Source organism: Entelurus aequoreus, linkage group LG11, assembly GCF_033978785.1.
Source record: "Entelurus aequoreus isolate RoL-2023_Sb linkage group LG11, RoL_Eaeq_v1.1, whole genome shotgun sequence".
In the NCBI taxonomy this organism is placed as follows: domain Eukaryota; kingdom Metazoa; phylum Chordata; class Actinopteri; order Syngnathiformes; family Syngnathidae; genus Entelurus; species Entelurus aequoreus.
In genome coordinates this window covers 8,851,886-8,865,419 of record NC_084741.1, presented here as the reverse complement: position 1 = coordinate 8,865,419, position 13,534 = coordinate 8,851,886, and the positions used below count along the sequence as shown (strand labels likewise).

At 38.8% G+C, this 13,534-nt stretch overlaps 1 protein-coding gene across 2 annotated transcripts in view; it reads right to left on the bottom strand.

Annotated features, from left to right (window-relative positions):
- stk40 (serine/threonine kinase 40) overlaps positions 1-13,534 on the bottom strand; it is a 38,336-nt gene that overhangs the window by 1,119 nt on the left and 23,683 nt on the right. Inside the window, exons 7-12 of one of the 2 annotated variants that reach the window (XR_009827710.1) lie at positions 13,183-13,298; positions 7,503-7,647; positions 7,303-7,422; positions 7,140-7,224; positions 1,898-2,822; positions 1-1,714 (exon numbers count right to left, since the gene is read on the bottom strand). The exon at positions 1-1,714 is cut by the window's left edge and continues 1,119 nt beyond it. Coding sequence is in view for 1 of the 2 variants with exons in the window: in XM_062062375.1 (XP_061918359.1) it covers positions 2,604-2,822; positions 7,140-7,224; positions 7,303-7,422; positions 7,503-7,647; positions 13,183-13,298 (685 nt within the window). In the remaining variant the exon portion in view is untranslated. Of the gene's footprint in view, positions 2,823-7,139; positions 7,225-7,302; positions 7,423-7,502; positions 7,648-13,182; positions 13,299-13,534 lie in introns of both variants that reach the window. The other variant, XM_062062375.1, reaches the window with a different exon arrangement.

The following is a 13,534-nucleotide window of genomic DNA, read 5'->3' as shown; positions in this document are numbered from 1 at the left end:
TTAAATTGCCTTTCAAATGTCTATTCTTGCTGTTGGCTTTTATCAAATAAATGTCCCCAAAAAATGCGACTTACACTACCGTTCAAAAGTTTGGGGTCACCCAAACAATTTAGTGGAATAGCCTTCATTTCTAAGAACAAGAATAGACTGTGGAGTTTCAGATGAAAGTTCTCTTTTTCTGGCCATTTTGAGCGTTTAATTGACCCCACAAATGTGATGCTCCAGAAAGTCAATCTGCTCAAAGGAAGGTCAGTTTTGTAGCTTCTGTAACGAGCTAAAGTGTTTTCAGATGTGTGAACATGATTGCACAAGGGTTTTCTAATCATCAATTAGCCTTCTGAGCCAATGAGCAAACACATTGTACCATTAGAACACTGGAGTGATAGTTGCTGGAAATACACTATGTAGATATTGCACCAAAAAGCAGACATTTGCAGCTAGAATAGTCATTTAGCACATTAGCAATGTATAGAGTGTATTTCTTTCAAGTTAAGACTAGTTTAAAGTTATCTTCATTGAAAAGTACAGTGCTTTTCCTTCAAAAATAAGGACATTTACATGTGACCCCAAACTTTTGAACAGTAGTGGATATATGTTTTTTTCCTTCTTTATTATGCATTTTCGGCCGGTGCGACTTATACTCTGGAGCGACTTATACTACGAAAAATACGGTAAGTCTGAACAATTTGTGAAAAAGCATCATTGTGTAAAAAAAAAAAAACTATGCATGAGTGGGGAAAGAAACATGCGCAAATCAAGTTTAACTAAAAAAAAAAAAAAAAAAAAAAGGTAAAATATTGTGTAGGTAAGTTTGCAAAAAAAAAGTTAAGTCAAGATGAGAAGTTGTGTAAAAAAAAATATATGCAGAAATCTGAAAATAAAATGAAACATTTGTGAGCAAAGTAACAAAATAAGCAACAATGTGTGTAAAACAATCTATGCAGGAGTCTGAAAATTAAAAAAAAGCAAAACGGTTATTTGAACTCAGTAACAAAAAAAAAAACAGTATAATCTGGGAAAAAAGTGAAAAACTATTTTGCAAGATAACTGGTGACATTTGTAAAGAAAAAAAAAAAAAAGTCCAGAGGGGAGGGGGGACGACACATTCTAGTGCGAGTTCAGTTACAAATCAAATAGCTAAATGTGTAGAATTGAAAACACAAACATGTGCCCAAAGTCCTAAGTCAAGTACGTGTAGCTTAAATTGGTGGCAATATGGCAAGAAATGGAGGCTACCTTTAGTCGTGATGGTAGCTGAAAGCGTCAACACGGTTGTGAGTGAACAATAAATACAAGTCAGGGTGGCGTGGAGGGGAGGGCATAAATAGTGGAGATGAAGAATAAAACAACAGACCTAAGAGTTGCTGGTGCTTGGCTTTGACGAGGCTTGAAGACGGGGGGGGACGATAAAGTAAAAAGGGAGTCGCCTAGAAACTTATTAAACTGGTTTAAGCACCTAAAACAGTGGGATAATAATAATAATAATAATAATAATAATAATACATGCATGTACAAGGGGTGAAAACATTGCTCGGTGTTGGTCTTGGCTTTTTCACAGTGTGCCAGATAACAGTTGTTTTTTTTTAATGGCGCTTTTCCATTGCACGGTACCGACTCTGCCCCGTTGATCAACTGTCACACGGCCACGCACTAGCGTCAGCTTACCCTGTTATGCTGCCCTCAGTCTCCTTTTGGATAACATTCAAAACCGCAGCTAAAAAAAAATAAAAAAAATAAAAAATTAAGGGGGTTGTGCAGTGGAAAAGCGTCCAAAAAAAAAAAGGAGGACTGGAGGATAGCTTAAAGATGGCCGCTCGGCAGGCCTTGGCTAGAAAGTCTCACACGCGTGTCCTTCACATTCATACTACAAACACGTCTGGATAGAGAGAAACGGTACCTGGAAGTCGCTTTAATCCTTTAGTGAGGACGCGGGTACCAGTTCGGTGGCTTTTTAGGCCATGACGTTTGGCGAGTTCATGGCCTCATGTCGGGGCGGAGTGGGGTGTTGGCATGGTGACTTCCAGGTTCCGCATGCTAGCTGCCTGCTGCTAGAAAAAAAATAAAAAAATTAAAAAGATCTCCACGACGACGACGACAAGTTCTCGTGTGCCCGCTTCCACGTTCAAATGCTACTCCAAGATCATGATTTAAAAAAAAAAAGAAAAAAAGAAGCTTATTCCTGTGATTTCCCAAGCATCAGAAAGGTGACAGGAACGTGGATGCTTGATGTCACTGGTGTGGTCTCAGAACAGTGGGCGTGGCTTACCAACAGAAGAGAAGATCAGAGAGGTAGATTGATTTGAAGGTACAGACTTGTTTTCCCAGGACAGGAAGGAAGGAAGGAAATGGAGGAGGAGAGGAAGGTGGAATGGGGGAGGGGCGCTGCTACATGATTCTGGTCCTGTATTGCTCAAGAGTTCCAACACGGACAGGTGAGAGGAGAGGATAATGTCCACAGTGAGAGCCGACTGGGGCGAGCCACCTTTGAGTCTTTCCATTTACAGTCCTTTCACTTGCACCATCAGGTCCCGCCGACACACGAGGGCTGTGGATACCCTAGACCAGTTCACCTTCTCCTCAGTTTCGGGGACGTTCGGCGAGGGCTACTTGCGCAGGAAGCGTTGCGCCAGGATGGCGGCGTCCAGCGGGCTGACGGGCTGGGCGTCGTGGCCGAGCCGCCTGACCGGGGGGAGGCTGCCGAACTGGCGCTTGGTGAGGAAGCTCTTGGCCTCGTGGATGGTGTTCTTCTCCTCGGCCAGCAGCAGCTGCTGACGCATGTAGTTCTCAAACTCGTACTGCGACGACTCCTCCGTCACCTTGGCCTGGACCCAGGAAAGAGGTTCTCGTTTAAAGCGGAAGTAACGTCTTTGACGGACTGCGATCCTGACATCAGATATCCTCGTTAATGCTGTTATCCAGCTTCTTTTAATTGAAGGCCAAATTGCAGAGAATAACAAACATAAATGCACAGGGATTTTCCTCATCATATTAAACAATTCATGATGCATATTTTTATTCAATTTTTTTTTTAACGTACACTGTAAAACATAGGTTTGGGGTTAGCCTAACCCAAACCCTAACCTTTTTTTTATGGTTCAAAAAAAAAAAAAAGGCAGCCAAGTTGCCAGAGTTTTATCATAAAATCAACAATGTTTTTTTTTTACAACTGAATCACCGTTTTTTTTACAGTAAAATTTTACTTTTGTAAAATTTAATGAATAACTTGCTTTGAAATCACGAGTCAAGCAGATATATATTGAATATTGTGGAGTGTTTATTTTATTATTATTAATTATTTTTTATTTTATTTATACTAGAGATAATATCAGTCTGCCGATATTATCGGCCGATAAATGCGTTAAAATGTAATATCGGAAATTATCAGTATCGTTTTTTTATTATCAGTATCGTTTTTTTTTTTTTTTTTTTTTTTATTAAATCCACATAAAAAACACAAGATACACTTACAATTAGTGCACCAACCCAAAAAACCTCCCTCCCCCCATTTACACTCATTCACACAAAAGGGTTGTTTCCTTCTGTTATTAATATTCTGCTTCCTACATTATATATCAATATATATCAATACAGTCTGCAAGGGATACAGTCCGTAAGCACACATGATTGTGTCTGCTGCTGCTCCACTAATAGTACTAACCTTTAACACTTCATTTTACAAATTTTCATTAATTACTAGTTTCTGTGTAACTGTTTTTATATTGTTTTACTTTCTTTTTTATTCAAGAAAATGTTTTTAATTTATTTATCTTATTTTATTTGATTAATTTTTTTAAAAAGTACGTTATCTTCACCATACCTGGTTGTCCAAATTAGGCATAATAATGTGTTAATTCCACAACTTGTATATATCGGTTGATATCGGTATCGGTAATTAAAGAGTTGGACAATATCGGCATATCGGCAAAAAGCCATTATCGGACATCCCTAATTTATACACATTTTTATTTATTTTATTTCTGCTTGTATTTCTTTTATCGTATGTTTTTTCTTCTGTGATATGGATCCCCCTACCCTGCGTCTGAAATAAATTACATATATATATATATATATTTTTTTTTTCAAGTATTCATTTGTATTTTACCCAAAAAGTTTAAAATGTATTATAAAATACCATTTGATGCATTTATAAAAGTTTAGAAGATTTGCAATTGCATGTATTTTTTATCATATTAATTAGAGATGTCCGATAATATCGGACTGCCGATATCGGCCAATAAATGCTTTAAAATGTAATATCGGAAATTATCGGTATCGTTTTTTTTATTATCAGTATGGTTTTTTTTTATTATTTTTTTTTTATTAAATCCACATAAAAAACAAGATACACTTACAATTAGTGCTCCACTAATAATACTCACCTTTAACAGTTAATTTTACAAATTTTCATTAATTACTAGTTTCTATGTAACTGTTTTTATATTGTTTTACTTTCTTTTTTATTCAAGAAAATGTTTTTAATTTATTTATCTTATTTAATTTTTTTTTAAAAGTACCTTATCTTCACCATACCTGGTTGTCCAAATTAGGCATAATAATGTGTTAATTCCACGACTGTATATATCGGTTGATATCGGTATCGGTTGATATCGGTATCGGTAATTAAAGAGTTGGACAATATCGGATATCGGCAAAAAGCCATTATCGGACATCCCTAATTTATACACATTTTTATTTATTTTATTTCTGCTTGTATTTCTTTTATCGTATGTTTTTTCTTCTGTGATATGGATCCCCCTACCCTGCGTCTGAAATAAATTACATATATATATATTTGTTTGTTTTTTTCAAGTATTCATTTGTATTTTACCCAAAAAGTTTAGAATGTATTATAAAATACCATTTGATGCATTTATAAAAGTTTAGAAGATTTGCAATTGCATGTATTTTTTATCATATTAATTAGAGATGTCCGATAATATCGGACTGCCGATATCGGCCAATAACAGCTTTAAAATGTAATATTGGAAATTATCGGTATCGGTTTCAAAAAGTACAATTTATGACTTTTTTAAACGCCGCTGTGTACACGGACGTAGGGAGAAATACAGAGCGCCAATAAATAGGGATGTCCGATAATGGCTTTTTGCCGATATCCGATATTCCGATATTGTCCAACTCTTTAATTACCGATACCGATATCAACCGATACCGATATCAACCGATATATGCAGTCGTGGAATTAACACATTATTATGCCTAATTTGGACAACCAGGTATGGTGAAGATAAGGTACTTTTTAAAAAATAAAATAAAATAAGATGACTAAATTAAAAACATTTTCTTGAATAAAAAAGAAAGTAAAACAATATAAAAACAGTTACATAGAAACTAGTAATGAATGAAAATGAGTCAAATGAAGTGTTAAAGGTTAGTACTATTAGTGGAGCAGCAGCACGCACAATCATGTGTGCTTACGGACTGTATCCCTTGCAGACTGTATTGATATATATTGATATACAATGTAGGAACCAGAATATTGATAACAGAAAGAAATGGGGGGCGGGAGGTTTTTTGGGTTGGTGCACTAATTGTAAGTGTATCTTGTGTTTTTTATGTTGATTTAATAAAAAAAAACAAAAAAAAAACCCAACAACAACGATACAGATAATAAAAAAAACGATACCGATAATTTCCGATATTACATTTTAACGCATTTATCGGCATCCCTACCAATAAACCTTAAAGGCACTGCCTTTGCGTGCCGGCCCAATCACATAATATCTACGGCTTTTCACACACACAAGTGAATGCAATGCATACTTGGTCAACAGCCATACAGGTCACACTGAGGGTGGCCGTATAAACAACTTTAACACGGTTACAAATATGTGTGAACCCACACCAAACAAGAATGACAAACACATTTCGGGAGAACATCCGCACCGTAACACAACATAAACACAACACAACAAATACCCAGAACCCCTTGCAGCACTAACTCTTCCGGGACGCTACAATATACACCCCCTGCTACCCCGTACCCCACCCACCTCAACCTCCTCATGCTCTCTCAGGGAGAGCATGTCCCAAATTCCAAGCTGCTGACCCCACCGCGACCCCAAAAAGGACAAGCAGTAGAAAAAGGATGGATGGATGTTTTGAGTAATGATGTCCGATAATGGCTTTTTGCCGATATCCGATATTCTGAAATTGTCCAACTCTTTAATTACCGATACCGATATCAACCGATACCGATATATGCAGTCGTGGAATTAACACATTATTATGCCTAATTTGGACAACCAGGTATGGTGAAGATAAGGTACTTTTTTAAAAAATTAGTAAAATAAGATAAATAAATTAAAAACATTTTCTTGAATAAAAAATAAAGTAAAACAATATTAAAACAGTTACATAGAAACTAGTAATGAATGAAAATGAGTAAAATGAAGTGTTAAAGGTTAGTACTATTAGTGGAGCAGCAGCACGCACAATCATGTGTGCTTACGGACTGTATCCCTTGCAGACTGTATTGATATATATTGATATATAATGTAGGAAGCAGAATATTAATAACAGAAAGAAACAACCCTTTTGTGTGAATGAGTGTAAATGGGGGAGGGAGGTTTTTTGGGTTGGTGCACTAATTGTAAGTGTATCTTGTGTTTTTTATGTGGATTTAATTTAAAAAAAAAAAAAAACACAGATACCGATAATAAAAAAAACGATACCGATAATTTCCGATATTACATTTTAACGCATATATCGGCCGATAATATCGGCAGGCCGATATTATCTGACATCTCTAGTTTTGAGGCATGTTAAAAAAAAAGAATGCACTTTGTGACTTCAATAATAAATATGGCAGTGCCATGTTGGCATTTTTTTCCATAACTTGAGTTGATTTATTTTGGAAAACCTCGTTACATTGTTTAATGCATCCAGCGGGGCATCACAACAACATTAGGCATAATAATGTGTTCATTCCACCACTGTATATATCGTATCGGTTGATATCGGAATCGGTAATTAAGAGTTGGACAATATCGGAATATGGGATATCGGCAAAAAGGCCATTATCGGACATCTCTAACATATAATGTAGATATAAATAATTTGTACTGAGATGAGTGGTCATGAATATATTGAGCCACTTACAAGGTGTACAATATCTTTACCTCTTGTAGATGCTCTGGGTGGTTGACCTGGTCGTCAATGTCCGGCACCACCTGCAGGGGGCCACTCAGCGATGAAACCGATTGCCTGCAGTCCCAAAACGAGACCATCATTGAAACAAACACGCCTGTAACGGCCGAGGCATCCAGCAGGGGGAGCCCTTACCAGGAGGCGATGATGTCACTGAGGGACTCCAGCACCTCTCCTGCAGTCAGCCTCTGCTGAGGGTCCAGCACCAGCAGCTTGCGGATGAGGCACACCGTGTTCTCCGACACACGGCCATCCCTGCGGAGCGCACGAGGAGGATTATATCCACCAGCTTGGGCTACAAACGATCACACAGATCAGGTCTCTGCGGCACTCACTCTGGGATGGAGTACTCTGCGGCCTTGATCTTGCGGAAGAGCTCTTGAGGTATGCTGTCGTAGAAGGGGAACTGGCCGTACAGCATGGTGAACAGAACCACACCGAGAGCCCACATGTCACTGGGCTTACCGCGGTACGGGCGGCCTGGAGGCGACACAACTTCGTTCAGCCAATAGTCGTAAAACCTCACCATTTGGGACAGAACAAAATGCCGAAAAGATGATATTTAAGAGATGCAGTCAAAGGGGGCTTGGTCTGGAGGAGGGCTTCGATATGTAATTTAAGACCACCCACACTCAATATGGAAGCTCTAAAAACTACAACATGGCTGACGAGGTGGAGACGTAGTTAAAGTCTGCGGGCTATAGAGCGTTTTATATTGGAGCTCCAGTACTCTGTAATGCCCACCCAGTAACAGTTAGAGATGCTACCTCAGTAGAAGTCCCATCTTAAAACTCATTTGTATACTCTAGCCTTTAAATAGACCCCCTTTTAGACCAGTTGATCTGCCATTTATTTTATTTTCTGCCCCCCTCTCCCTTGTGGAAGGGGGGACACAGGTCCGGTGGCCATGAATGAAGTGCTGGCTGTCCAGAGTCGGGACCCGGGGTGGACCGCTCGCCTGTGCATCGGTTGGGGACATCTCTGTGCTGCTGACCTGTCTCCGCTCGGGATGGTCTCCTGCTGGCCCCACTATGGACTGGACTCTCACTATTATGTTAGATCCACTATGGACTGGACTCTCACTATTATGTTAGATCCACTATGGACTGGACTCTCACTATTATGTTAGATCCACTATGGACTGGACTCTCACACTATTATGTTAGATCCACTATGGACTGGACTCTCACTATTATGTTAGATCCACTATGGACTGGACTCTCACTATTATGTTAGATCCACTATGGACTGGACTCTCACACTATTATGTTAGATCCACTATGGACTGGACTCTCACACTATTATGTTAGATCCACTATGGACTGGACTCTCACTATTATGTTAGATCCACTATGGACTGGACTCTCACACTATTATGTTAGATCCGCTATGAACTGGACTCTCACACTATTATGTTAGATCCACTATGGACTGGACTCTCACACTATTATGTTAGATCCACTATGGACTGGACTCTCACTATTATGTTAGATCCACTATGGACTGGACTCTCACTATTATGTTAGATCCACTATGGACTGGACTCTCTCACTATTATGTTAGATCCACTATGGACTGGACTCTCACACTATTATGTTAGATCCACTATGGACTGGACTCTCACACTATTATGTTAGATCCACTATGGACTGGACTCTCACTATTATGTTAGATCCACTATGGACTGGACTCTCTCACTATTATGTTAGATCCACTATGGACTGGACTCTCACTATTATGTTAGATCCACTATGGACTGGACTCTCACTATTATGTTAGACCCACTATGGACTGGACTCCCACACTATTATGTTAGATCCACTATGGACTGGACTCTCACACTATTATGTTAGATCCACTATGGACTGGACTCTCACACTATTATGTTAGATCCACTATGGACTGGACTCTCACACTATTATGTTAGATCCACTATGGACTGGACTCTCACACTATTATGTTAGATCCACTATGGACTGGACTCTCACAATATTATGTTAGATCCACTATGGACTGGACTCTCACTATTATGTTAGACCCACTATGGACTGGACTCTCACACTATTATGTTAGATCCACTATGGACTGGACTCTCACACTATTATGTTAGATCCACTATGGACTGGACTCTCACACTATTATGTTAGATCCACTATGGACCGAACTCTCACTATTATGTTAGATCCACTATGGACTGGACTCTCACACTATTATGTTAGATCCACTATGGACTGGACTCTCACTATGTTAGATCCACTATGGACTGGACTCTCACACTATTATGTTAGATCCACTATGGACTGGACTTTCACACTATTATGTTAGATCCACTATGGACTGGACTCTCACTATTATGTTGGATACACTATGGACTGGACTCTCACTATTATGTTAGATCCACTATGGACTGGACTCTATTATGTTAGATCCACTATGGACTGGACTCTCACTATTATGTTAGATCCACTATGGACTGGACTCTCACTATTATGTTAGATCCACTATGGACTGGACTCTCACTATTATGTTAGATCCACTATGGACTGGACTCTCACACTATTATGTTAGATCCACTATGGACTGGACTCTCACACTATTATGTTAGATCCACTATGGACTGGACTCTCACTATTATGTTAGATCCACTATGGACTGGACTCTCACACTATTATGTTAGATCTACTATGGACTGGACTCTCACTATTATGTTAGATCCACTATGGACTGGACTCTCACTATTATGTTAGATCCACTATGGACTGGACTCTCACTATTATGTTAGATCCACTATAGACTGGACTCTCACTATTATGTTAGATCCACTATGGACTGGACTCTCACACTATTATGTTAGATCCACTATGGACTGGACTCTCACACTATTATGTTAGATCCACTATGGACTGGACTCTCACTATTATGTTAGATCCACTATGGACTGGACTCTCACTATTATGTTAGATCCACTATGGACTGGACTCTCACTATTATGTTGGATCCACTATGGACTGGACTCTCACTATTATGTTGGATCCACTATGGATTATTAGGCATAATAATGTGTTAATTCCACGACTGTATATATTGGTATCGCTTGATATCGGTATCGGTAATTAAGAGTTGGACAATATCGGAATATCGGCAAAGAAGCCATTATCGGACATCTCTAATCTGAAGTTATCTTTATTTTTTTAGTTTTAATGCCATGATTTTAATAGTCCGGCCCGCGTGTGCACAGATTTTCCTCCATGCAGCCCCTGAGCTAAAATGAGTTTGACACCCCTGGTCTATGGATGCAAATGTTCAAGTGTCCACCAGGGCAACCCCAGAATGCCATTTCAATGTTTTTTTGCTTAGCACAAGGACAACTTTGCCCCTCAGTGACTCAGGGTGCTCGGCAAGTTCCCGTCAAGGCAGCGTGTGTAATGATTAACAGGATGAGCCAAGGCAAACAGTTGACTTCTACGTGCGTTACATTTCCATGAAATCTCCACAACACCACACTGCAAAAAGTGAAATATAAGTAAGATTAAATGTCTCAAATAAGGGTGATATTTGCTTATTTTCTGTCTGATAAGATCATTCTTCTCACTAAGCAGATTTTATGTTAGAGTGTTTTACTTGTTTTAAGTGTTTTGCTCCTAAATGATGTCAGTAAGATATTACAGCTTGTTGCTGAGATGTGATGACCTACCGTAATTTCCGGACTATAAGCTGCTACTTTTTCCCCTCGTTCTGGTCCCTGCGGCTTATACAAGGGTGCGGCTTATTTACGGCCTGTTCTTCTCCGACACCGACGAAGAGGATTTGGGTGGTTTTAGTACGCAGGAGGAAGACGATGACACAATGATTAAAGACTGACTTTTCATATACCGGTAGGCTGGTTATTTTGATAACGTACAGGCGAGCACTTTGTATTACTTTGCACCGTTGTATTATTTGTACTCTGCACGAATGCTGTTCGCCATGTCAAAGATGTGAAAGTTTGATTGAAAGATTTATTGTTAATAAATGGGACGCTTTGCGTTCCCAAACAGTCATCTCTGTCCCGACAATCCCCTCCGTGGTAGCAGGAACCCCTATATACTACGCTAATTACACATCAAAACCCTGCGGCTTATAGTCGGGTGCGGCTTATATATGGAGCAATCTGTATTTTCCCCTAAATTTAGCTGGTGCGGCTTATAGTCAGGTGCGGCTTATAGTCCGGAAATTACGGTATATTTAGTAAAACATGCTTGAAACTAGAATATCAAGTGTTGCAAAGCTGTGTCATCAACACTTACAAGTATAAAACTACTTTGTTAAAGTAATAATTTATAACTTCAAGCATGAAAAAAAAAAATCATATCATGATGTCAAGATAATGGCACTAGCATTTACTTCATTTAAGAATATTTTTCAACATATTGAGCAAAAAGGTCAATTTTTTTTTCTACCAAGAAAAGTACACTTGTTATTAGTGAGAATATACTTATTTTAAGCTATTTTGGGGTTCATTGAGGTTAGCTAATTTGACTTGTTTTGGAAAGTCTTTACAAGCCAAATTTTCTTGTTCTATTGGCAGATAATTTTGCTTAGTTCAAATAAAATACCCCTCATTTTTGTAATTTTTTTTCTTGTTTTTGAACACTGACTTTTTGCAGTGTGCCTTATAGTATGAAAAATATTCGGCAATGCACTGCAAAAAGTGAAATCTAAGTAAGATGAAATATCTCAAATAAGGGTGATATTTGCTTATTTTCTGTCTGATAAGATCATTCTTCTCACTAAGCAGATTTTATGTTAGAGTGTTTTACTTGTTTTGGTCCTAAATGATGTCAGTAAGATATTACAGCTTGTTGCTGAGATGTTATGAGCTATATTGAGTAAAACATGCTTGAAACTAGAATATCAAGTGTTGTGTCATCAACACTCACAAGTAAAAAACTACTTTGTTAAAGTAATAATTTCTTACTTCAAGCATGGAAAAAAAAATCATGATGCCGAGTGCATATCATTATGTCAAGATAATGGCACTAGCATTTACTTAAGAATATTTTTCAACATATTGAGCAAAAAGGTCTTTTTTTCTGCCAAGAAAAGTGCACTTGTTATTAGTGAGAATATACTTACTTTAAGCTATTTTTGGGTTACCGTAATTGAGGTTAGCTAATTTGACTTGTTTTGGAAAGTCTTGACAAGCTGAATTTTCTTGTTCTATTGGCAGATAATTTTGCTTAGTTCAAATAAAATACCCCTCATTTTTGCTTTTTTTTTTTCTTGTTTTTGAACACGGACTTTTTGCAGTGCAGTAAGTAACGTTAAAAACAAGGAAGGCTGGGAGTGGGCTAAACTAGAAGTGAAATGAACCGTAAGCCTAAATCCGACGCTTTAACATTACACTAGTAAGGAGAAGGGGGCGCATCATCTATGGGTGAAGTTACAGTTAAAAGCCGCAAGCTATTATGTTAAGCTTGTGACACACACACAAGAAGATAGGAGGGCGTAGATGGGAGTAGCTTCCCTCCAAGTGAGTCATCAGTGTGTGACTCACTGACGCTCACTTTTAATTGAGTGCCAGTCACGTTATGTTGACTTGACACACACACACATGCCTAACTATCTACAAGGCTTTGAGAGGCTGATTGTAAAAAAACATTTTGTCAGCGAGCGCAGATGAAGCGGCGTCAATCAGCTGCACTCAGGACTCATCAGCATGGACAACTTTCCCATTGTAAAGTTGAATGATTAAACACTGGCTTCCTCTTAACACGGACAAAGTAGCTTCCTCTGCAGACACATAGTGATCAACTGTTGCAGAAAGCTAAGTGGGACAAGGGGGGGAAATGTTAATTCGTGTTTCCCCGAGTCCTACATTGCGAAACAACCTGCTTCTCGGTGCTTTGTTAGTAACACACAACACCGGGCTGCAGAGCGTTGCGCAACACTAAGGCACCGTCTCACACCAGTGTGCACACGGTGCAACATGTTAGAAAAGGATGTGCTCATGTCGATTTAAATCTTCTGGCTCACCGCTTAACACGTCGGGGCTGATATAGGCCGGACTTCCTCTCTGGTCTTTCAGCAGGTCGTCCTCGCTCACCAGGTGCTTTCCTAAGCAGAAGTTGGTGATGGTGATCCGGTGCGTCCTACAAAAGCAACACACACAATTCATGAGTGAAATGATCCAATCAACGCCTCTATTGAACAACCCTATTGTCTGGACTGTACAGCGCACAAGTCTACACTGCAAAAACTGAAATCTAAGCAAGATGAAATATCTCAAATAAGGGTGATATTTGCTTATTTTCTGTCTGATAAGATCATTCTTCTCACTAAGCAGATTTGATGTTAGAGTCTTTTACTTGTTTTAAGGGTTTTGGTC